This window comes from Musca autumnalis, unplaced genomic scaffold (genome assembly GCF_047663935.1).
Source record: "Musca autumnalis isolate F117 unplaced genomic scaffold, ASM4766393v1 scaffold_5, whole genome shotgun sequence".
Classification (NCBI taxonomy): domain Eukaryota; kingdom Metazoa; phylum Arthropoda; class Insecta; order Diptera; family Muscidae; genus Musca; species Musca autumnalis.
Window position 1 is genome coordinate 186,532,234 of NW_027412088.1, and position 25,235 is coordinate 186,557,468.

The following is a 25,235-nucleotide window of genomic DNA, read 5'->3' on the forward strand; positions in this document are numbered from 1 at the left end:
TAGACCAATTCGGCCACTCCCTTCAAGAGTTATCGTACGAACAATTTTTCCGAACATTTTTGAACTTTTGTGGGGGAGGTACCTGAAGGAGTGGACCGATATGGCTTATCTTCAAGCTTAAACTATGTTTGGACAAAATATTACTAAGGCCATATTTTGGACCGAATCGGCAGATCCGTTCAAGAGTTATCTTGCGCTCCAACCACCTCACACGGTGTCATAGGTGTTTTTTTTTTAAACGTTCGTGCTATTTTCTCAGGAAGTACGGACTTGCCCTTGATGAAACTTGTACAGTCGTATAGAGGGCAGTGAATACAAGTTGTTAAAACAAACATCAAAGCGATTCGAGAGATGGCCCTAAACTGAACTTCTCCGAAATTTTGTGTGGCAGGTACCCGACGGAGTGGACCTATTGAGACCATATTGGAACCTCATATTACTCTGGTAGAAAGCTTACGCTATAAAAAGTATGGACCAAATCGGTCACTCCCTTCAAGAGTAATCGTGCGCACAAACTTTCCGAACATTTTCGAACTTTTGTGGGGGAGGTACCGGAAGGAGTGGACCGATGTAGCTCATCTTCGAACTTAAACTAAGTTTGGGCAAAAAATTTCTAAAGCCAAAATTTGAACCGAATCGGTTCATCCGTTCGAGAGTTATCGTGCGCTCCAGCCAGCAGGACAGACAGACGGGCGGACATGGCTAGATCGACTCCAAATTGTCTGAAACACATTTCGTCCAAACATACTTGGGGTCTAAAACCATTATTTCGATGAGGCACATTTTCGTCGTATCAAAGTGTATATACCCTCCTTAGCCTAAAGGCTGAGGGTATAAAAACACAAAAATTCTCTGGGGAAACCCAGACGAGGATAAAACAAAGGAACTACTTTTAAAGGACATTAGTAGACTGACATGCTCCTCAAAGGACACCTAGGGCTACAAGTACACCTGTACAAAATTGATTGTGCAGAAAGCAGTGAATACAGAGCATGCGGAGAGGCCAACGAAACGTTGGAATACTATATCTGTCATTGCCAAGCCTTCGCGACGCTAAGAAACCAATTTCTGAGAAATAACACTATACTAGAACTCCACCAAATTAGGGCAAGCGAGTTCAAAAACTTAAAAGAATGGCACAGAATTTCTTAACTGTAAATTTAACTGAGCGCACAACAGACCTATCCTGGCTTAATTGTGTATCTCCATACGGGGATGTGGCGATTCTTATATTGCCCCTCTTTTCAACCTAACCTAACGTTACAGCCCAGTTCAGTCAGCTGGGTATTGCTGTTACCTTTTCTTGTTCTACCATGGTCCACAGAAGAAATTCAAAGGTCTTCTGTTTTCCATAGACCTTTGAATTTATTCTCTTCTAAGAAACCTTCAGAGGTCATATGTTGTCCATAGAAAACCTTCAAAAGTCTTCTGTTGTCCGTAGAAAACCTTCAAAGGCCTTCTGTTGTCCATGGAAAAACTTCAAAGGTCTTCTGTTGTCTATGGAGGACCTTCAAAGGTCGTTTGTTGTCTATAAGGGACCTTTAAAGGTCATCCCTGTTCGATGGAAGACTTCCTAAGGTCTTGTATTGTCCATAGATGAAGTGCTTTGTTGTCTATGGATGACCTTCAAAGGTCTTCTGTTGTTCATAGAACCCCTTCAAATTTCTTCTGTTTTTCATTAAAGACCTTCAAAGGTATTCTGTTGTCCATAGACGACCTTCGAAAGTATTCTGAAGTCCAGAGTTGGCAAAATTTAGTGTTTTGTTGTCTATGGAGGACCTTCAAAAGTCTTTTGTTGTTCATAGAACCCCTTCAATTTTTTTCTGTTTTTCATTAAAGACCTTCAAGGGTATTCTGTTGTCCATAGACGACCTTCGAAGGTATTCTGAAGTTCACAGTTGGCAAAATGTAGTCGGGTTTAACTGCTCTGCCACTTAGCCAAACTTAGCAAGCTATCCGTGATCATTAACATACATGTGTAGCTCTTTAAACTTCGAAGCACCTATAGATATCTGTTAGTTATCTTAAAATAACCGACTGGGCTGGATATTGAGTGCAGCATTTATGGCCTTTAATGAGTGGTTTTTCACAGTTCCAATAATGAGAATATATGTAGCTCCGTGAACAGGAATTTCATTGGACATATTCGATTTATTCCTCAGGGCATGCCACCAGACTAGACATTCGTATGTTAACATGGGACAGACGACTACTGTTCTATACAACTCGTGTATAATACTCGTATAGTTCAATCAAACCTTCCACCGTGCATTTTTCAGTGTTTCTTTTCCTCATAAGTGCATCAGCCGAAGGTACTACAATCCCGTAGAAAGTTTAAACGGCAGTGCTGGCAACATGAAGTCAAAAATATCCCTCTCCTTGAATTTGGTCAGGAAACCTAGACAGATATTTCTCAATGATTAAAATGAAAATGTTCCTTATTTTTAACCTCTCTGAATATCTAAACACCTTCCTGCGGGGTGGCCCTGATGGGTTACTTCGTTGCAGAACTCTCCCAAATATTCGAGCTGATAAGTATGCTTCCCAACATTCAATATATATTTCCTATTATGGAGGGTATAACAATCCGGGTACACATTGTAAAGATGTAAATGGCGCCCAACAGTTTGCCTCAACATTTAATACCACCCAAAAATACCGGAACATTGTTTTTATTTGTTTTATTACAATCTCATTTATTTTCTTCTTCTTCTTCTCAGCTGATAAGTGTGCTTCCCAACATTCCCTATATATTCCCATTATGGAGGGTATAAAACCCCGGTTTTACATGTAAATCAACGGCTTAAGTCTCGTTTAGGGGCACCTCTCGGATCGGGCTGAAATTTTCACCATAGGTAGTCCTTGGGACCCTGATCACAACTATATATATCTTTCCCGGGGAAAGTCCATACTTCCCGAGATATGGGTCTTGGCATTTCGGGAAAGTCCTACTTTAACACCATTACTTTATTTATGGGCACCTCTCGGATCGGGCTGAAATTTTCACCATAGGTAGTCCTTGGGACCCTGATCACAACGGTATATAACTTTTCCGGGGGAAGTACATACTTCCCGAGATGGGTCTTGACATTTTACTATTTTTACTTCGGCAATATGGGTATCATTTTTAAGCTCGTGGTGAGTACTTTTGATTGCGTTTACGAATTTGCTCCTGTCCATAGGAGAAAACTTATAATTTTGGAGATACTTTTGTTCGCGTAGCCCACTTTTGCTCCTGTCCATAGGAGAAAATCTTTAATCCCGGCCGAAGGCCGCCTACTTAAAGAAAACTTATAATTTTGGTAAAACGTTTGTTCGCGTAGCCCACTTTTGCTCCTGTCCATAGGAGAAAGCTTTAAATCCCGGCCGAAGGCCGTCTACATAAAGAAAACTTATAATTTTGAAGAAACTGTTGTTCGCGTAGCCCACTTTTGCTCCTGTCCATAGGAGAAAGTCTTAAATCCCGGCCGAAGGCCGGCTACTTAAATCTCGGGATGTATGGAAGTATGTACTTCCCCCCGAAAAGTTATATACCGTTGTGATCAGGGTCCCAAGGACTGGTGAAAATTTCAGCCCGATCGGAGAGGTGCCCCTACACGAGACTTGTTCCAAATCAACTATCGACGATGAAAATGGCGCCCAACGGTTTGTCTCAACATTTAATCCCACACAAAAATACCGTAACATTTTTTATTTGTTTTATTAAATTCTTAATTATTTTTCTTCTTAATTATTTCTTGTCACATTGGACCATAAACGCAACGACCAGTGATAAATTATTTCCACCACACTTAGCAGCGACACGCCCATAAACAATCCCAGCACACCACCAAAATTGGCCAGTAACTCCGTAACACCATACAGCTCCGAACGTCTCGAAGTAATAAATTGATTCTCCTTAAAATAAATGTGTACCGAAGACATTTTGCCACCCGGATAAACGGCATAATAATCTTCATAATTATCATATGCTCGCAAAGTGTTGACCAAATCAAAGCTACCTTCGGAAATTTCCGTTTCATAGTCCAGCGATGTACAACCGGGCAAACAATTGCAACCACTGGCCTGTTCAGGATTTTCTAAACCCTCTTTGAATTGTTTACGCAACAATTGCTCTCTGGCATGGCGATAGCAATGGATTTTATCTTCACCACAAATTGGCATATCGGCAGTACGGGGCATGGAAAATTTGACACAGCCACATTCGAGATAGGTGAAGTTCGTTACACACTCCCGTTCACAGTTGCGCTGAGTATAAATTTTATAGAACATCAATTGGCGATCCTTGTTGAGAAAGCAACGTCTTTTCTCCGGATCATAGGCTTCGATGTCTGCAGATGTGGTAATCATTTTGGGTTTTACAGCCAAAAGAATTTCCTTATCCATAGACACTCGCACAAAATGCTTTGCCACCGAGGGTACATCATCGGGAGAGCTTAGCATTATCTTGTAGCCCTGGGTGGGGCCAGTGCAAGTGAAATCCGATTCGTTGAAAAAACTCTGCAAAAAAATTTGGAAACCAGCTGTCGCACCTGAACTTAATACCCTCTGGGGATATGTTTGGAGATCACTACCCGGTGCATAACCCTTTTCCAAAGACCACGACAATGTCTCGGCACTTTTACTCGCATTTTCCATTCTCATTTGTGAACGCACAACAATATCACGATATAGGTCCTCAGCTTTAAGGCTATTAAAAGTATAGCAAATACCCTCATCGGTATAGACCTTGGTTAGCAGATCCTTGCAGGGTGTATCTTGGCCAAACCATTTACAAGAAAAGAAATATTTTTGAAAATCGGTTAACATGTTGTTGAGATTTTTCACATAATCAATGGTATCCGTTTCCGTGGTATTTGGGAACATCAATATACCGTCTATACCGGGTTGGCAAATGTGCATTAGGGTTAGGGTTTCTTCGTGTTCATGGCGGGAATAATTTGCGTAATATTCCCCCTTGTCGTTGTCAATGTACGAGCCCAGAGTTTGTATCAAATCAAAATAGCTGGGATCTGAAGGGAAGAAGAGGAAAGAGTTTCTGGTGTGATAACTTTTTATCAAATCTTACCTGTCCTGTTGATTGCCCGCTTTGTTTCAGGGCATATGGTTACCCTGGGAAATGGTATGTTCCATATGGGTGTCGACTTCTCTGAAAAGCTAACAATTACCGGAGTTTCATACCATTTGACGTAGATTTTCACAATAATGGAAATACAAAAATAGAGGGTGATAATAAAAACAATGATCCAAAAGAGGATTTCCTTGCGTGGTCGCTGCTGGCCAAAATATTGAAATCCATGTATCGAAGTATTCGAGCAGAATTCATGATATATTTCTTTGAGATTTTTCTTAAGGGATTTATTTCGATTAACACTGGGTGAGGCTTCAGAACCACCAATGGCTGAATCATGGCTGCCAGTTTCCTCTTCCACATGCTCTTGTTGGTGTTGAAGCGGTTTTGTCATGCTGCAGTATTTAAAAGTTTTACTTAGCTTCGGAAATATTTTTCTGGTTATCCCTTTGGTGACTATTTCACATCTGTTTTCTGTTTTAAACTGTTACTTATATTGAACTAGGTGTTTATTTTATAGTTTTCAAATACATCGCAACCTCGTTGTACCACCAGTTGCTTTGTTAGTTTCCTCTTAGCCAGATTTAAAGCTGCAAAACGGCTCCTAACTGTACTTGATGATTTCACATGGTGCTTAATTGTTGTTGAGAGACCACCAAAGTGTTTATTAAAATATCTATTGTCAAGGATAACTGAACTACAACAAAAACATTTTGATGTAATCAAGTGCTTACATGCACAGTCCGCTTAGAAGGTCGTCACTTTGGCTGGCAAAACAAACAACGCCGTGTCTAATTGTAAGTTTGCAAATGTTTAAGGAAAAACTCTGCACCGAAAGTTACGATAATGGAAACCGTAATGTGTTCAATATGCTTTCAGGTTTTAGAAGATATTTCGTTGCTAATAAGCCATTTCGGGGCAAAGAAACGATTGGGCGCCATTTCCTCTGTTGGATATGAACGCCAACATATGTAACGTCTTAACAGCAAAAATCGAAAATGTAGGATATAAATTGTTCCTTAAACATCCCAGAAGCGTCAAGGGTTCAAATTAGCTTAATGATAAGGAACATGGTTATCGACGAGTCCGAACGGCGTGTCTTAAGACGTCATACGTAGAGTAGTTTTACAAGGCTGAAATACTAAGGAAATTCCACCGTGGTGCAGTGGTAACGTCCGCCTTACACTCAGAAGGTGTGCTGTTCAATCCCTGACCAGAACATCAAAATTTTCGGCGGCAGCAAATAACCTCTCGCCGTAAAGGTGTACCCAACAAAATTGTAAATTTATTAAAAGCGAAATACACTGAATTTCAATGTAGAATTCTTCATAATGGCACATTATCGGAAACAATAGATATTGTGGCCGGTGTTCCCCTCTTATATTTTTAATTGTGATGGACGAGTTACTCCGGTCGAGTGTGGATGCTCCAGTAAACAGAGGTATTCTCTGCACCCCATAAATATGGAATATCTAAACGCTTTAACATACGCTGACGACATTGCATTGATCTACTCTTCCGAACGCCATATGCAACGCAAACTAAATGACTTGCTAACCAAAGCAGAGAAATATCAACTACGGATCAATGTTAATAAGGCAAAATCGACGATCATGTGATCCCCGGCAAATTTCATCTTGATGGTAGGCCAGTTGAAGATGTAGCCAACTTTACATACCTTGGAAGCCAAATAACACCAGATGGTGGCACCCAGGCAGACATCCAAGCCAGATTAGCTAAAGCTAAAGGTGCCTTTGCTAAAGTGCGGAAAATATGGCGCTCCCGACAGTTATCAATTTCGACAAAATTAGTATTTTCAACTCGAACTTGAAATCCATACTTGTATACCGATGTGACAAATAAATTACAGTGCTTTGTAAACCGTTGCTTAGGGAACATCTTACATACATGGTGGCCTGATAATTGGATACCAAATTCCGAATTACACAGAAGATGCAACCAAATCCCAATCGAAAAAGAAATTGCTCATAAAAATGGAGTTGGATAGGACACACGCAATTGCTAAAGATCGTAAAAAATTTAAGGAATTTTGTACGGCACTATGCGCCTCCTAACCGGCGCGAAAGCAATAAATAATAATAATAATAATAAATAACCTCTGTGTAATACTGGCTTACATTTCCTGAATATTTCAGCCATGAAAAACTTCTCTACAAGTGGTGTCGTAAAATACGTCGCTCGGACTCGGCGATAAAAAAAGTATGTAGGTCCACCCATTAATGTGAAAGAAGTCAATAAATGTATGTCACCAACAATACACTGAGGTGTATTGCTGCCACCATTGAAAACTTGATGTTTCCAGGCCTGGAAATTGAACCCGGGCATTTAGCGTACCAGACGGGTGTGCATACAATTGCATTGAAAATATATTCAAATGAAAATAACTTTTTATTGGGCGTTATTAAATTTTGCAGTTGTGTACGGCAAACAAAAGCAAACCATTGGGCGCCACTTTCATCTTCTGGAGTTGATAACCACGCGAAACGGAGGTTTTATATCCTCCACAATGGAGAATGTCTTATGATGTAATATTTTTTCAAATTCAGGTAGCGAGTGGTGCAATCTTCTATTTACCAAGAAAACAAAATGCCAAATTTCAGCCGACGAGCTTAGACAAGGAATGCTAATAGGACTTTGGAACGGAATTCGAAAATATAACACCTGTTTGGTTGAGGAAAGATCATCGAAATATTCTGACAGCTTGTCAAGACACGTGTACGAAACGTTAACACCCCATCCCACATCTCCAGTCAACAAACCCGGACGGCACAGCTCGGAAAAAAACGTTTTTATACCCTCAGCCTTTAGACTACTGAGGGTATATACACGTTGATACGACCAAAATGTGCCTTTTTATACCCTCAGCCTTTAAGTTAGAAAGGGTATAAACAATTTGATACGACCAAAAATTTACTTCATCTAAATAAAGGTTTTAGACACCAAGTATGTTCGGACAAACTTCGTTTCAGATTATTTGGAGTCGATGTAGCCATGTCCGTCCGTCTGTCTGTCTGGCTGGTGCGCACGATAATTCTCGATCGGATCAACCGATTCGAACCAAATTTTGGGTATCGAAATATTTTGTCCAAACTTAGTTTAAATTCGGAGATGGGCCATATCGGTACACTACTTTGGGTACCTCCCCCGCAAAAGTTAAAAATTTGTCTGTAAAATGGTGTGAACTCTCGAAGGGAGCAATCGATTTGGTTCAAGCTTTGCACATCGTATTATGCCTTTCAGATATAGATCGGGTTCGAATATGGACTATATTGGTGCACTCCTTCGGGTACCTACCACACAAAATTCGGATAAAGTGAAGTTTAAGAGCTCCTCTCGGATCGTTTTGAAATTTTTTCAGCAGGTTGTCCTTGCGGCTCTCTTTACGACGGTACAATTTTTTTCTTGCGCAAGTCCATACTTCCTGAAACGTTGTACATCGTATAATTTCTTAAAAGGGTATATCTCCGTCGGCACAGCTGACTGATACTTTCTTACTTCTTTTGAATTCCATTCTGTCTTTGTAATTCGAATTCTTGCCTCAGCAGATATATAAATATTCGAATAGAAAACTATAAGTTCTTCTCTTCTTATAGAACACAAATATTGAAAATTCTGTAGATGTCCTCATATAAAACCAGAAGGTCGGTCGTCAAATGGAAACGACCCAAATTGGTCTTTCCATAGCAAATCTGTAAGACTTTCCATAGACAATGAATAGGTCTTCCCATATGTGTGTCTATATGTTTTTCGTAAAAAAATCCCTTAGATCTTATCATAGTAGACCTGAGGGTCTTGTCATAAGAGATCAGTAACACTTATCATGGAAGCATAGTAGGAGGTCTGCAGGTATTTCCACAAAAAACCACTTAGATATCCCATAGACTTTCTCTAGAGCTTCTAATAAACGACAAAGAAGTTTTCTCAGCGAATAAAAATCTGTCTTCCCATAGTAAATCTGTAAGCCTTCTTATGAAAGTTAAGGCGTCATTTCATAAAAAAATCCTTTAGATTTTCTCATAGAAGGTCTGGAAGTCTTCTTATAGAAGAGCATTTGCACTTATCATAGAAATGTAGTAGGTCTTCTTATAACAGATTAATAGGTCTGCCCATAAGCAAACTATCTATAGCAATCTTATTAACAGCAATAAGGTCTTAACAGAGAATATCAATGGGTCTTCGCATAGGGAATCTGTTAGACTTCTCATACACGATATGTTGGTATTTTCCCAAATATAATCCTTTATATCTTCTAATAGAAGACGTGGAGATCTTTTCATCTCATCATCCACTTGTTTGCGCCATCTATTCCTTGGCCTGCACCGCCAAGCGGTCCGTATTTATACGCCTTTTTAGCGGATTCATCATCGCTCATTCTTATGATATGGCCTAGCCAACGCAATCGCTGCATCTCGATACGTTTAACTATACTGATGTCGTTGTATAGCAGATACAGCTCGTGGTTCATACGACGTCGATATTCACCGTCAACGCAGATTGGTCCGTACTTTCGAAGAATTTTTCTCCCAAACACACCAATCACTGCCATGTCTGCTTGTGCATGTACCCAGGCTTCGGAGCCATACATCAGCACGGGTAGTATCAGTGTTTTGTAGAGCGTTATTTTTGTTTGACGAGATGTGGCTTTGTTTTTAAACTGCTTACTTAAACGAAAGTAGCATCTGTTGGCCAATACAATTCTTCTTTTTATTTCACAGCTGATGTCGTTTGTTGTATTTACGGAGGTGCCGAGGTAGACGAAGTCTTTTACTAACTCAATATTATAGGAACCAACATCCAGAGTCGGTCCGAGCTCAATGGGCGCATTGCGCGTCGACACCATCAACTTGGTCTTCTCACCGTTTACCGCCAGACCCACTTTAGCAGATTCTCCTTCGACCTTCATAAAGGTATCAGTTAATTCTTTTACAATGATGTCTATATCATCAGCCTAAGCAAGTAACATGTGACTATTAGTGTAGATTGTGCCACTTCTTTTGACGTTTGCCTCTCGTATAACCTTTTCCATCAGGATGTTGAACAGATCACATGAAAGGCTGTCTCCTTGTCTGAAACCTCTTTTAGTACCAAACTCTTCGGAGAGGTTCTTTCCTATTTTAACTGAGGACCTCGTGTCAGTTAAAGTCATTTTACAAAGCCGGATAAGCTTTGCGGGGATACCAAATTCAGACATGGCTTGGGATACCTTTGAATGCAGCGCGCTGTAGAAGGCTGCTGTATAATCGACAAAAAGGTGGTAGGTGTCGATCTGCATCTCTTGGGTCTTCTCCAGGTAAATATCTGGTCAATGGTGGACTTGCCAGGTCTAAAACCACATTGGTATGGTCCAATTATCTCGTTGACCATAGGCTTTAGTCGTTCGCACAATATCCCTGACACGATCTTGTAGGCAATAGGGAGTAGACTTATGCCCCTATAGTTAGAGCATACAGTCTTATCTCCCTTCTTGTGGACGGGGCACAGGATACTCAGGTTCCAATCGTCGGGTACTCGTTCTTCCTGCCAGATGGTGCTAACTAGATGATGAATACACCTTATTAGCGTGTCGCCTCCGGTTTTGAACAGCTCGGCTGGTAAGCCATCGGCCCCTGCTGCCTTATTATTCTTCAGCCGATCTATTGCTGTCCTTACCTTATCTTGGCTGGGCGGTATACATTCAATACCATCTTCTGGGATTGGGACTGTGGTATCTTCGTCGTCTTCGCTGCTATTGGATACCAACAGATTTGAACAATGTTCTTTCCATATCCTGAGTACACTATCTGTATCAGTTACCAAATTACCTAGCTGGTCTCTACAGGAGGATGTGGCTGTACCAAAGCCATCAGTTTGATGCTTGACTCTTTGGTAGAATTTTCGGACTTCATTCTGGCTCCTGTACATCTCTATTTCTTCACACTCCCGCTTTTCCATCTCTCTCTTTTTCCTGCGGAAAAGACGTTTCTCCTCTCTCCTATTCTCCCTGTATCTCTCTCGTGCGCTACGCGTTGCTACGGATCGTAAAGTAGCCCTATATGCCGCATTTTTCTCTTCGGTGGCAGCACGATACTCCTGATCATACCATGGATTCCTTGGTGGAGGTCTCTGGTATCCAAGTATGGATTTTGCGGCTGTTTGCATGGAGTGGGCAATGCTTTGCCATTGCGCTGATATGTTATCGGGATGAGGAGTGATTTGATTAAGCAATTGGGCTAGTTGAGTGGAATATACTGTGGCTATCTGTTGTGATTGCAGCTTACCGATGTCTAACTTTCGTGTTGTGTCTGTTCGTACTTTGTTTGCTACGTTTAAGCGGGTGCGTACCTTTGCTGCAACAGGTAGTCGTCCGAATCAATGTTTGCGCCTCGGAACGATCGTACATCCAACACGCTCGATGAATGTCTTCCATCTATCACAACATGATCAATTTGATTTCTTGTTTTCTGATCTGGAGACAGCCAGGTGCCCTTATGAATATCGAGATGATTAAATCTGGTACTGCTAACTACCATGTTTTTTGCAGCTGCAAAGTCTATCAGCCTCATTCCATTGTCAGATGTTTCACTGTGGAGACTGAATTTCCCGACTGTTGATTTTAATGTCATGAGCAGGGCAAATTTCTCAATCAACTATTTCCACAAGAAACCAACATTTTATCGCTTTAGGAACAACGTTCATAATATGTATGAATCTGAAAATTTACATCACTTTACGAACATTTTTCATAATATGTATGAATTATCCTTTTTTCGTATATGTCGTTCCATTTTGGACTTTATGAAAAATATTCATCATATGCATGAACTATCCTTTTTTTGTGTATATGTCATAGGCGAAGTGAAAAAATCCTGCTTTGACTGGTCGATGTTTCGACTCTCACACAAAAGCTTCCATCCCAGAAGAAATTTGCCATCTTGACGCCTGGTGGTCTGTTGATCCGAAATTCGAACGACTGTATCTAATATTAGATACTATGTTGCCAAACGGGCTCAAAGGTTTATTGGTAAAGTCCAGACCAACAATAACTATTCCCATGTGATTTTTGAAGCCAACTGTTAAGCACGTGGAGAAGGCAGCCAAGGCATGAGTGGTGAAAAGTCCTGCTCTGAATCTGAACTAAAAACTAAACTATTGCTCCTCAGTACTCTTCTCCTGTCGATGTGTCCCTTGATGCGGTTTAGAAGATTTTTTTTTCAATTTTCATGGCATAGAAAACTTGAAAGAAGCACATTCATGGTAGTTGAAATTCGTTACACATTCCCTTTCACAGTTGCGTTGAGTGTAGATTTTATAGAACTTCAGAAAGCAACCTGAGAAAGCAACGGCTCTTCTCTGCACCGTACTTAAAAATACTTTAAATAACATTTCCAATCGTTTCGTTTCGTTTTTTCCATAGGAACAATACAAAACCAAACATAACCCACGCTGGCGGAGTTCGCTGTTTAGTTTCGTTTTGTTTACATTCGTGAGTGCGAACAAAACGAAAACTATTCGACCCCACAAGAGCAGATAGTAAACTAAATTGTACAAAACACATGTAAATAAATCAAACACGTTTGGTGGTTGATAAAATATTCACTGTGGTATGTTGATGTTAGTTTATAGGGTTGATAAGCAATCACATGTGTGTGCGCCTGAGTGTGTCATTGCACATAACGCACGGCAAACGTTTACCAAAATTTCTTTTTGTTTCAGTGGTGAATGAAACATCTCGTACAGTTTCCGTCTTTTTACATTGAAAGGTTTGTGGTTTTTTTTGTTTTGTGAGAATGAAACGATTCAAAGAATCTGAAAAGTTTGTGGCTTTGTGTGATTGATACGCGAATCGTTTTGTTTGTTTTCGTTCATTGTTTCTCTGATTGATAGGCTTCTATGTCAGCTGTGATGGTAAGCATTTTGGGTTTCAAAGAAAATAGAATTTCCTTGTCCATGGCTATTCGTACAAAATGTTTTGTCACCGAGGGTACATCGTCGAAAGAGTTTAGAATTATCTTGTAGTCCTGGGCAGACTCGACAATAGATAGTCCTCCCACAAATCGAAGTTGTACCAGCAGGAACCAAGCAGTAAAATCGTAGACTACTGGAATAAAAGCGATGAAGTTACCAGCACATAAAGCGGAAACCATGTACAGTACATACAGTGGAAAAGAAAATGGTGGTGAAAGCGGAGTTGGAATCAATAATGTCTCAGGCATGACAAAAGCTTTGCAGAGAAATTTGAAAACTAGCTGTGAAAGCTGATCTTAATACTCTCGGGGATATGTTTGGAGATCACTACCCGGTGCATAAGCCTTTTCCAAAGATCACAACAATGTCTAGGTACTTTTACTCGCATTTTCCCATTCTCATTTGTGAACGCACAACAATATCACGATATAAGTCCTCAGCCTTAAGGCTATTAAAGTATAGCAAATACCCTAATCGGTGTAGACTTTGGTTCCTTGCAGGAAAAGAAATAATGTTGAGATTTTTTACATAATCAATGGCATCCGCTTCCGTGGTATTGGGCTGGCAAATGTTCATCAGTGTTAGGATTTCTTCGTGTTCATGGCGGGAATAATTTGCGTAACATTCCTCCTTATCATGATCAATTTACGAGCCTAGTTTTTGGACCAAATCGTAATAGTTTAGATCTGTAATGAAAAGAAGAGGAAAGCTATATTTCCATATAATCTTACCTGCCATTCTATTGATTTGAACAAAATTCTCGATATATTACTATGACACTTTTCTTTAGTGATTTAGTTTGCTAGGCCTTGGGTGAGGGTTTAGAACCAATTAATGGTTAGTGTTGCAGAGCTTTTGTCATCCTGAAACATATAAATGTTTTCCCGTTGTCCAATATATTTCTTCCGATTATTCTGCGTGTTCATATCTAACTGACGAGAATGGCGCCCAATCGTTTCTTAGCCTTATACATAGCAAAATGAATTCAAAAACCTGCCAATAAAGGGTGTGGAAAGCATATTGAGCTGCTTATGCCTTCCTTACCGGTAACCTTAGGTGCAGTGTTTACAATGCATTTTTTACAATGCATTTTTTCCAGCCATAGCTAGCGACGACCTTCAAAGTGGAATTTGCACATTTGCATTTAATTACTTCAACATGTTTTTGTTGTTTTTGTTCAGTTATCCTTGATGATAGATATTTTAATAAGCACTTTGGTGCTTTCTCAGCACCAATTATTCGTCATGTGAAATCATCAGGTACACAGCTATGGCTCGATTTGCAGCTTTACATCTGGTATAGAGGGAACTTACAATGCAAATGCTGGTACAACGAGGATGTGGTGTATTTGCAAACTATAAAATAAAAACTTGAATTCAAAATAAGTATCAGTGTGAAGTGAGAATCTTAGAATAACGCAGGATAGCCGGAAGAAATATATTAAAAAAACATTTAAATGTTAAAGGATGACAAAAGCTCTTCAACACCAACAAGAGAATGTGAAAGAAACTGGCAGCCATGATTCAGCCATCGGTAGTTCTGAACCCTCACCCAAGACTAAGGAAAATAAATCACTAAAGAAAAGTGTCAAAGAAATATATCGAGAATTTTGTTCGAATACTTCGATACATGGATTTCAATATTTTGGCCAGCAGCGGCCACTCAAGGAAATCCTCTTTTGGATCATAATTTTTATTATCACCCTCTATTTTTGTATTTCCATCATTGTAAAAGTTTATGTGAAATGGTCTGAAACTCCGGTGATTGTCAGTTTTTCAGAGAAATCCACACCCATATGGAATATACCATTTCCCCGGGTAACCATATGCCCTGAAACAAAGCGGGCAATCAATAGGACGACAGGTAAGAATTCGTGAAACCCATAACAAACTGGAAATTCGTTCCTCTTCTCTTCGTTTTAGATCCCAGCTATTACGATTTGATACAAACTCTAGGCTCCTACATTGACAACGATAAGGGGGAATATTACGCAAACTATTCTCGCCATGAACACGAAGAAATCCTAACACTGCTGCACATTTGCCAACCCGGCATAGACGGTATATTGATGTTGCCCAATACCACGGATACGGATACCATTGATTATGTGAAAAATCTCAATAACATGCTGCCGGATTTTCAAAAATATTTCTTTTCTTGTAAATGGTTTGGCCAAGACACACCCTGCAAGGATCTGCTAACCAAAATATACACTGACGAGGGTATTTGCTATACCTTTAATAACCTAAAAGCGGATGATTTATACCGCGATATTGTTGTGCGTTCACAAATGAAAGCGGCCAACTTCAGTAACCGGGCAGATACCTTGACATGGTCTTTGGAAAAGGGTTATGTACCTGGCAGTGATCTCCAAACATATCCTCAGAGGGTATTAAGTTCAGGTTCGACTGCTGGTTTCCAAATTTTTCTGCAAAGTTTTTCCCATGAATCGGATTTTACTTGTACCGGCCCCAGCCAGGGCTACAAGATAATGCTAAACTCTCCGGACGATGTACCCTCGGCGACAAAACATTTTGTACGAATATCCATGGACAAGGAGATTCTATTGCCGTAAAACCAAAATGATTACTACCTCGTCCAATGTTGAGGCCTATGATCCGGAGAAGGAAGGTTGCTTTCTCAACAAGGATCGTCACTGAAGTTCTATAAAATCTACACTCAACGAAACTGTGAAAGGGAATGTGTGACAAACTTCACCTATCAGGAATGTGGTTGTGTCAAATTTTCCATGCCTCGTACCGCCGATATGCCCATCTGTGGTGAAGACAAAATCTTTTGCTATCGCCATGCCAGAGAGCGATTGTTGCGTAAACAATTCAAAGAGGGTTTAGAGAATCCTGAAGAGGCCAGTGGTTGTAATTGTTTGCCCGGGTTGTACATCATTGGACTATGAACGGAAATTTCCGAAGGTAGTTTTGATTTGGTCAACACTTTGCGAGCTTTTGATAACTATGAAGATATTATGCCTTATATCCAGGAGGCAAGATGTCTTTGGTACAAATCTATTTTAAGGAGAATCAATTTATTACCTCCAGACGTTCGGAGCTGTATGTGTAACTGAGTTGCTGGCCAATTTTGGTGGTGTGCTGGGGTTATTTATGGGTGTATCTTTGCTAAGTGTGGTGGAAATAATTTATCATTGTTCGCTGCGTTTGTGGTCGAATATGGGTAGAAATAATTAAGAAGAAACTAGTGATTGAGAATTTAATAAAAGAAATAAGAACGAAGGCGACGCATTTTTCATTGCATGAGATTAAATTTTGCAGCAAACCTAAGGTAAACCGTTGGGCGCCATTTTGATTTGTTGCAGTTGACGTTCATTTGAAACGGGGTTTTTATGTCGTCCATAATTTAGAACAGAGACATATTTCCCTCCGAAATAATATCTGTTCATACTTTTTAGAAAATTTTGCTTCCAAAAAGTCATTTGGTATTCTAATAGAAGATCAGCACGTTTTTATGTAGAACTTTATGTTTTCACTTTGACGATCTGGAAGTCTTCTATAGAATACCAGTAGATCTTCCCATAGAAGATCTGTAGGACAATGAAGCATAGTAAGTTTTCTCACCGAGGATCTGTAGGGATTCCATAAAATACCAGTACATCTTCCCGGTCTGTAGATCTATGTAGCATAGTAGGTCTTCCCATAGAAGATTTGTAGGTTTTCTTATAGAAGATCTATGGAACTTCTTATTGAAAACCATAGAAAATCTGTAGGTCTTCTCATAGCAAAATAGAATGTCATCTCATGGAAGACCAGTAAGACTTATCATAGAAGTATAGTTGGTCTTCTTATAGAATTCCACTAGGACTTCACATAGAAGTACTGTAGGATTTTTCACAAACCACAAAGAGCTCTTCTCACAGATGGTCAAGTGGTCTGTTCAGAGAGAATAACAGTAGGTCTTCCCACAGCAAATCTGTAAGGTCTTACCATAGAAAAAACACAACATCGAATTCAACAACAGCAGTGAAAACCAAATGTGTTTACAAAACACAACTCCTGCCCGAACAAAACATATACACGAAGTACAAAATTTAAAAGTTCCGATTTGACAAAATGTTTTCAACGCCAAAAAGAGAATGTGTAAAAACTGCCGGGTGACGTAGAGGGATGAGAAATACCAAGGAACGGTTCTTGACCGGCTTTAACATGGCAAAGTCCAGGATTTATTTTGGTCTCTCTCTCATCTCAAGTGGACACTGACCTCCCCGTGGTGTCACCTGGGGAGCTGCTTTAACACTCGTTAAAGGTAGTGAGCTAACATGTGCCGCGCGTTCATCCATAAGAACGTTAAAAACTTGAGTTTGGGCGCCGGGTTAGTAACCCTCCCCTAGAAAGGCAGCCTACTATGAAAAAAAGAAAAGAAAAACAAATTCCTCTAAAGTTGAAGACCCCCCACAAACGTTTTAAGGGCCATGTTCTGCGAATCTGTACCTGGAATGTTTGCACACTTTATAAAGAAGGTGCAGTTTACGCATTGACAGATGTACTTGAGAATTACAAGGCCGAAATTACTGCCATACAGGAAATACGATGGAATGGGAAGGGCGTCACAACAACACCTAAAGGTGACGCACTGTATTATAGCGGCCATGACATAAAGCAAGAGTTTGGTTGCGGATTTGTAGTTGGGCGGAATTTAAAACACCTGGTCTCCCGCTTCACACCCGTGAATGAAAGACTTGCTACAATTCGAATAAAAGCAAAAATCTTCAACATCAGCTTTAGTTGCGCTCATGCTCCCATTGAAGAAAAGGACGAACAGACCAAAGATATATTTTACGAGCGCTTAGAAGAAACTTATGACCGTTGCCCCGCCCATGACATTAAAATTATTCTAGGCGGTTTTTATGCCAAAATTGGAAAGGAGAATATATTTGGTCCAACAGTCGACAAATTCAGTCTCCACTGTGAAACATCAGACAATGGAATGAGGCTGATAGACTTCGCAGCGGCAAAAAACATGGTAGTTAGCAGTACCAGATTTAAGCATCTCGATATTCATAAGGGCACTTGGCTGTCTCCAGACCAAAGAACAATAAATCAAATTGATCACGTTGTGATAGATGGAAGACATTCATCGAGCGTGTTGGATGTACGATCGTTCCGAGGAGCAAACATAGATTCGGACCATTACCTCGTTGCAGCAAAGGTACGTACCCGTCTTAACGTTGCAAATAAAGCACGGACAGACACAACACGAAAGTTGGACATCGCTAAGCTGCAAACACAACAGATAGCCACAGCATATTCCACTCAACTGGCCCAAGTGCTTAGTCAAAGCACTCCTCGTCCCGACAACATATCAACACAATGGCAAAATATTGCCCACTCCATGCATAATCCATACATGGATATCAGTGACCTCCACAAAGGAATTCATGGTATGACCAGGAGTGTCGTGCTGCTACCGAAGAGAAAAATGCGGCATATAGGGCTACTTTACAATCAGTAGCAACGCGTAGCGCACGAGAGGGATACAGGGAGAAAAGGAGAGAGAGGAGAAACGTCTTTCCCGCAGAAAAAAGAGAGAGGGAAAAGCGGGAGTTTGAAAAAATCGAGATGTACAGGAGACAGAATGAAGTGCGAAAATTCTACCAAAGAGTGAAACATCAAACTGATGGCTTTGGAACTGGCACATCCTCCTGTAGAGACCAGCAAGGTAATCTGGTAACTGATACAGATAGTGTGCTAAGGATATGGAAAGAGCATTTTTCCAAACTGTTGGTATCCAATAGCAGCGAAGACGACGAAGATACCACAGTCCCAATCCCAGAAGATTGCATTGAATGTATACCGCCCAGCCAAGATGAGATAAAGACAGCAATAAATCGGCTGAAGAATAATAAGGCAGCAGGAGCCGATGACTTACCAGCCGATCTGTTCAAAACCGGAGGAGACACGCTGATAAGGTGTATTCATCAGCTAGTTAGCACCATCTGGCAGGAAGAATGAGTACCCGACGTTTGGAACCTGAGTATCCTGTGCCCCGTCCACAAGAAGGGAGATAAGACTGTATGCTCTAACTATAGGGGCATAAGTCTACTCCCTATTGCCTACAAGACCGTGTCAGGGATATTGTGCGAACGACTAAAACCTATGGTCAACGAGATAATTGGACCATACCAATGCGGCTTTAGACCTGGCAAGTCTACCATTGACCAGATATTTACCCTGCGGCAAATCCTGGAGAAGACCCAAGAGATGCAGATCAACACCTACCACCTTTTTGTCGATTATAAAGCAGCCTTCGACAGCCAGCTACGTTCAAATGTATTCCAAGCCATGTCTGAATTTGGTATCCCGCAAAGCTAATTCGGCTTTGTAGAATGACTATAACTGATACTCGATCGTCAGTTAAAATAGGAAAGAACCTCTCCAAAGAGTTTGGTACCAAAAGAGGTTTCAGGCAAGGTGATGGCCTCTCGTGTGATCTTTTCAACATTCTGCTGGAAAAGGTTATACGACACACGTTACTGGCTTACACATGTTACTTGCTTATGCTGATGATATAGACATCATGGGACGATCAGTAAAAGAAGTAAACGATACCTTTATGAAGGTCAAAGGAGTATCTGCTATAGTGGGTCTGGCGGTAAACGGCGAGAAGACCAAGTTAATGGTGTCGACGCGCAGTGCGTCCAAAGAGATCGGGCCAATTGTTGACGTTGGTTCCTATAATTTTGATGTAGTAAATGACTTCGTATACCTCGGTCCCGTCGTAAACGCAACAAACGACATCAGATGTGAAATAAAACGAAGAATTGTATTGGCCAACAGATGCTACTTTGGTTTAAGTAAGTAGTTTAAAAACAAAGCCACATCTCGTAAAACAAAAATAACGCTCTACAAAACACTGATACTACCCGTGCTGATGTATGGCTCCGAATGGCTCATTAACTGCCTTAATTCAAATTAATTCGTGCATTATCAACATTCTTAACGCACAAAATCAAAGGGAATTTGAACTGAATGTACAATATGGCAATGCTGTTGAAAATCAATTGTCTTTTGTTAAATTTCCACGTTTCAGAAAATAAAAAAGGAAAGCAAATCAGCAATTTTCGCGTTTTTTCAAAATAAGTAGTGGTCTTTCGCGATTGGAATAGCAGCTAATCGTCTTCCACGCCTTCTAACGAATCTCTTTTAAAAATGTTTATTTTCACAAAAAATTTCATTACGCACCATACCAATTCTATCGAAAATTACTTACTTAGTTGGCCCATTACAGGACATTTGTTCCATAGACCGAACTAAGAAAAGATCTCAATTCCTCTCTGTTTTTCGCTTGACTTTTTGGAATACCGCGACTTTTCATTTCTTCATCCACTTGTATGCTCCATCGAAGCTTAGGCCTGCCGATTCTGCTTGCACCGCCATGTGGCATGTATTCATACGCCTTTTTAGCGGGTTCATCATCGCTCATTCTCATGATATGGCCTAGCCAACACAATCGTTGCATCTCGATACGTTTAACTATACTCATGTCTTTGTATAGCTCATAAAGCTCGTGGTTCATACGACGTCGATATTCACCGTCAACGCAGAATTTTCCTCTCAAACACACCAAGCACTGCCTTACCTGCTTGCGCAAGTACCCATGCTTCGGAGCCATACATTAGCACGGGTAGTATCAGCGTTTTTATAGTGTTATTTTTGTTTGACGAGATGTGGCTTTGTTTTTAAATTGCTTACTTAGACCATAGTAGCATCTGTTGGCCAATACAATTCTTCTTCTTATTTCCCAACTAATGTTGGTTGTTGTGTTTATGGCAGTGCCGAGGTAGACGAAGTCTTTAACTACCTCAAAATTGTGGGTACCAACTTCCACAGTTGGTCCGAGCTCTATGGTTGCTTTGCGCGTCGACACTATCAGTTTGGTCTTTTCGCCGTTTACCGCCAGACCCACTTTAGCAGATTCTGCTTCGACCTTCCTAAAGGTATCAGTTACTTCCTTTACTGATCGTCCCATGATGTCTATGTCATCAGCATAGACAAGTAACATGTGGCTATTGGTGTAAATTGTACCATTTCTTTTGACATTTGCATCTCGTATTACCTTTTCCAGCAAAATGTTGAATAGGTCACACGAAAGGCTGTCTCCTTGTCTGAAACCTCGTTTGGTACAAAATTCTTCGGAGAGGTTCTTTCCAATTTTAACTGAGGACCTAGTATCCGTTAAAGTCATCTTACAAAGCCGGATGAGCTTTGCGGGGATACCAAATTCAGGCATTGCATGGAATACCTTTGATCGGCAAAAAGGTGAAATGTGTCGATTTGCATCTCTTGGGTCTTCCTTAGGATTTGCCGCAGGGTAAATATCTGGTCAATGGTGGACTTGCCAGGTCTAAAGCCACATTGGTATGGTCCAATTATTTCGTTGACCATCGCACAATATCCCTGACACTATCTTATAGGCAATAGGGAGAAGGCTCGCGATAAGCAATTGGGCTAGTTGAGTGGAATATGCTGTGGCTATCTGTTGTGTTTGCAGCCTATCGATGTCCAACTTCTGCGTTGTGTCTGTTCGTGCTTTATTTGCAACGTTTAGACGGGTACGTACCTTTGCTGAAACAAGGTAGTGGTCCGAATCAATGTTTGCGCCTCGGAACGATCGTATATCCAACACGCTCGATGAATGTCTTCCATCTATCACAACATGATCAATTTGATTACTTGTTCTTTGATCTGGAGACAGCCGGTTCCCCTTATGAATATCGAGATGATCAAATCTGGTACTGCTAACTACCATGTTCTTTGCAGCTGCAAAGTCTATCAGCCTCATACCATTGTCAGATGTTTCACTGTGGAGACTGCACCTTCTCTATAAAGAGTGCGAACATTCCAGGTGCAGATTCGCAGATCATGGTCCTTAAAACGTTTGCGGGGTTCGTCAACTTTAGAGGGGTTTGTTTTTTTTTTCTTTCGTTTTTTCATAGTAGGCTGTTTTTTCTATGGGAGCGTTACTAACCCGACGCCCAACGCGATTGGGCTAGTTGAGTGGAATATGAACGGCTGAACGCGCGGTACATGTTAGCTCACTACCTTTAACGGGTGTTAAAGGCAGTTCCCCAGGTGACACCACGGGGAGGTCAGTGTCCACTTGAGATGAAGGAGGGACCAAGATAAATCCTGGGCTTTGCCATGTTAAAACCGGTCAGGACGGTTCCTTGGTATCTTCCATCCCCTACGTCACCCCTATCGAAATTTATATCTTCTTCAAATGTTTGTTAAAGTTTTGCAATATTTTTATAATATTAATAATACTCAAAAATATCGCGAATAAATTTATTTTATTTTTGCTTCATCGGGGTGAAAAGGATAATGGTAGAAAGTGTGTTTGTTTCGCATATTTTGGCGAACTTTTGTAAAGCTTTATGAAATGGTGTGCTGGGTACAAACAAACAACACAAACAGCTATTTCATAAATGCAGAAACTATCGTCTGTCAGGGTGAAAAATTAATTCAAATTAGGACATTTTTAATGCAAATTAACTTTGCAGTCTGTCTAGGGTATAAGGAAGTAAGTATTTCATGAATTCGTTTGAAGGAAAATCATACATATTTCAATACAGCATTTTCCATTTTCCAAATAAGACATGGAAATGTCATGCCAAGGGGTTGGTGAAAATGCCCTGCTTTGGATCCAAAAATGAATCGCATCTTCTAAGATCTGCGCTGATAAAAAATGGATCTAAAAAGATGGCATGCCAGATCACATTTTCATAGAAACAGAATTGAGCCCCAGAAATCATAATTGGCGTGTTCCCGTACTTTACAAAATGGTAAAAGTCTTAAAATTTGTAAAAGTCGTAAACGATCTTCATATACGGTGTGTGTGTACGGGAACGCAAAATGTGTTTAAAGTGTAAAAATGGTAAAAACTTTTTAGTTCTGGAACAGAGCTAATATGTATGAATTATTCATATTTCTGCCCTTTTATAAAAAAAATGTATCAATTAAATTCTTTTACCCCGCGGAAAAACGTTTGGACATTCTTCCGAATTAACAAGCGGAATATCAATGTTAGCATTTGATTAAGTGACGAACATCTCCATTTTCATATGGATATTTTAATAAGCATTGTGGTGGTCTCCCGGCAACAATTATACACGGTGTGAAATCATCAAGTGCAGATATGACCCATTTTCGGCTGTGAATTCGGCCAAGAGGGGAGTTACAAAGCAACTGGTTGTGGTGTATTTGAAAGCTATAAAATAGCAACTTGCATACATGACATGTTTTAGTTCAAAGTGTAAATTGCAAGGAATTTTTTAGCTGTGGAATAATCGCAAAAAGGATATTGAGAGAAATATTTCAAAAGTTAAGCTAAAACATTTAATAGTTCCAGCATGGCCAAAACGCTTCAACGCCAAAACGAAAATGTGAAAGAAACCGACTGTCATGATTCGGCCATTGGTAGTTTTAAATCATCACCTACAGTTAAGCAAAATAAATCACTGAAGAAAAATCTCAAAGAAATATATCATGAATTTTGTTCGAATACTTCGATACATGGATTTCAATATTTTGGTCAGCAGCGTCCACGCAAGGAAATTCTCTTTTGGATCATCGTTTTGATTGTCACCCTCTACTTTTGCATTTCCATAATGGTAAAAGTCTACGACAAATGGAATGAAACTCCGGTGATTGTTACTTTTTCGGAGAAATCTACACCCATATGGAATATCCCTTTTCCCAGTGTAACCATATGCCCTGGAGTAAAGAGATCAATCAGCAGTGGAGGTAAGGTTGTCACAAAGATACAACATCAAGCAATTGGAAGCCAAAGGCACTTTTACTTTTCAATTTTTCAGATCCCAAATACTTTGATTTGGTACAAAGGCTGGGCTCCTACCTAGACCAGGTTAATAACGAATTTTATGCTAACTATTCACGCCATGAACACGAAGAAGCCCAAACACTCATGCACATTTGTGAAACCATGGCATTTCATTTCAGCAATTTGACTAAAACGGATGATATTGATTATGTAGAAAACCTCAACCAGATGTTTCCTGATTTTCACAAATATTTCTATGGTTGTCTGTGGTTTGGCAAAATAACACCATGTAATGATCTGCTGACCAAGGTCTATACTGACGAGGGTATTTGCTATACCTTTAATAGCCTTAAAGCTAATGACTTATATCGTGATACAGTTGTACGCTCACAAATGAGGGAGGAAGACAAGAGTAAAAATGGAGAAACATTGGCATGGTCTTTGGAAAAGGGATATGCACCAGGTAGTGATTTAAAAACATATCCGCAGAGGGTATTAAATTCAGGACCCAGTGCTGGTTTTCAGATTCTTCTAAGAGCTTATCCCGATGAATCGGATTTTACTTGCAATATCCAGACCCACGGTTATAGAATAATACTAAACAGTCCCGATGACGAGCCATCGGCAGAAAAACATTTGATACGAATATCCATGGACAAAGAAATTCTTTTGGCCGTAAAACCAAAAATGATAACCACCTCGTCCAATGTTGAGGCCTATGATGTCAAGAAAAGACGTTGCTATCTCAACAAGGATCGCCAACTGAAGTTCTATAAAATTTACACTCAACGCAACTGTGAAAGGGAATGTGTTACAAATTTTACCTATCACAAATGTGGTTGTGTAAAATTCTCTATGCCTCGTACAGCCGATATGCCCATCTGTGGTATAAATAAAATCCAGTGCTATTATCAAGCCAGAGAACGTTTGTTGCAAAAACAATTCAAAGAGGGTTTAGAAAATGCCGAAGAGGCAAGTGGTGGTGGTTGCAACTGTTTGCCCGGCTGTACATCGTTGGAATATGAAACGGAAATTTCCGAAGGTTATTATGAGTGGTTAAAGATTATGCAAGCCTATGCTGTTTATGATGCTGATTATCCGGTGAATTTTGATGGTGAGAGGTCTTTGGTGCGCATCTATTTTAAGGAGAATGAATTTATTACCTCTAGACGTTCCGAGCTGTATGGTGTAACTGAGCTGCTGGCCAATTTTGGTGGTGTGTTGGGGTTGTTTATGGGTGTGTCGCTGCTAAGTGTGGTGGAAATAATCTATCATTGTTCTTTGCGTTTGTGGTCCAATGTGGTAGGAAATAATTAAGAAGAAGAAGCAAATAATAAAACAAATACAATAGTGTCCAACCACTGTTGGGCGCCATTTTGAGCTTTTTAAA

The 25,235-nt window shown here is 40.2% G+C and overlaps 3 protein-coding genes and 1 pseudogene across 4 annotated transcripts; 3 read left to right on the top strand and 1 right to left on the bottom strand.

Moving 5' to 3' along the window:
- Window positions 1-3,686: 3,686 nt before the first annotated feature.
- Window positions 3,687-13,921, bottom strand: LOC141405608 (pickpocket protein 28-like). 2 transcript variants are annotated; one of them, XM_073990140.1, is made up of 3 exons: window positions 13,768-13,921; window positions 5,069-5,466; window positions 3,687-5,012 (listed from the first exon to the last, which is right to left on the bottom strand). In XM_073990140.1, the coding sequence occupies exons 2-3, from the start codon at window positions 5,463-5,465 to the stop codon at window positions 3,727-3,729; spliced, it is 1,683 nt and encodes a 560-aa protein (XP_073846241.1). In that variant the 5' UTR covers window position 5,466; window positions 13,768-13,921; the 3' UTR covers window positions 3,687-3,726. The 2 variants fall into 2 exon arrangements, with proteins under 2 accessions (XP_073846241.1, XP_073846240.1); XM_073990139.1 differs by lacking the exon at window positions 13,768-13,921 and having other exon boundaries at window positions 5,069-5,551.
- Window positions 13,922-14,421: 500 nt separating this feature from the next.
- LOC141404758 (pickpocket protein 28-like) lies at window positions 14,422-16,287 on the top strand. The gene is made up of 2 exons (XM_073988465.1): window positions 14,422-14,899; window positions 14,959-16,287. Exons 1-2 carry the CDS (start codon window positions 14,503-14,505, stop codon window positions 15,609-15,611), a joined length of 1,050 nt encoding a protein of 349 aa, XP_073844566.1. The 5' UTR covers window positions 14,422-14,502; the 3' UTR covers window positions 15,612-16,287.
- Window positions 15,619-16,246, top strand: LOC141386876 (pickpocket protein 28-like; annotated as a pseudogene).
- Window positions 16,288-23,302: 7,015 nt separating the features above from the next.
- On the top strand, window positions 23,303-25,235 carry LOC141406614 (pickpocket protein 28-like). Its single transcript, XM_073992389.1, has 2 exons — window positions 23,303-23,808; window positions 23,880-25,235. Exons 1-2 carry the CDS (start codon window positions 23,415-23,417, stop codon window positions 25,160-25,162), a joined length of 1,677 nt encoding a protein of 558 aa, XP_073848490.1. The 5' UTR covers window positions 23,303-23,414; the 3' UTR covers window positions 25,163-25,235.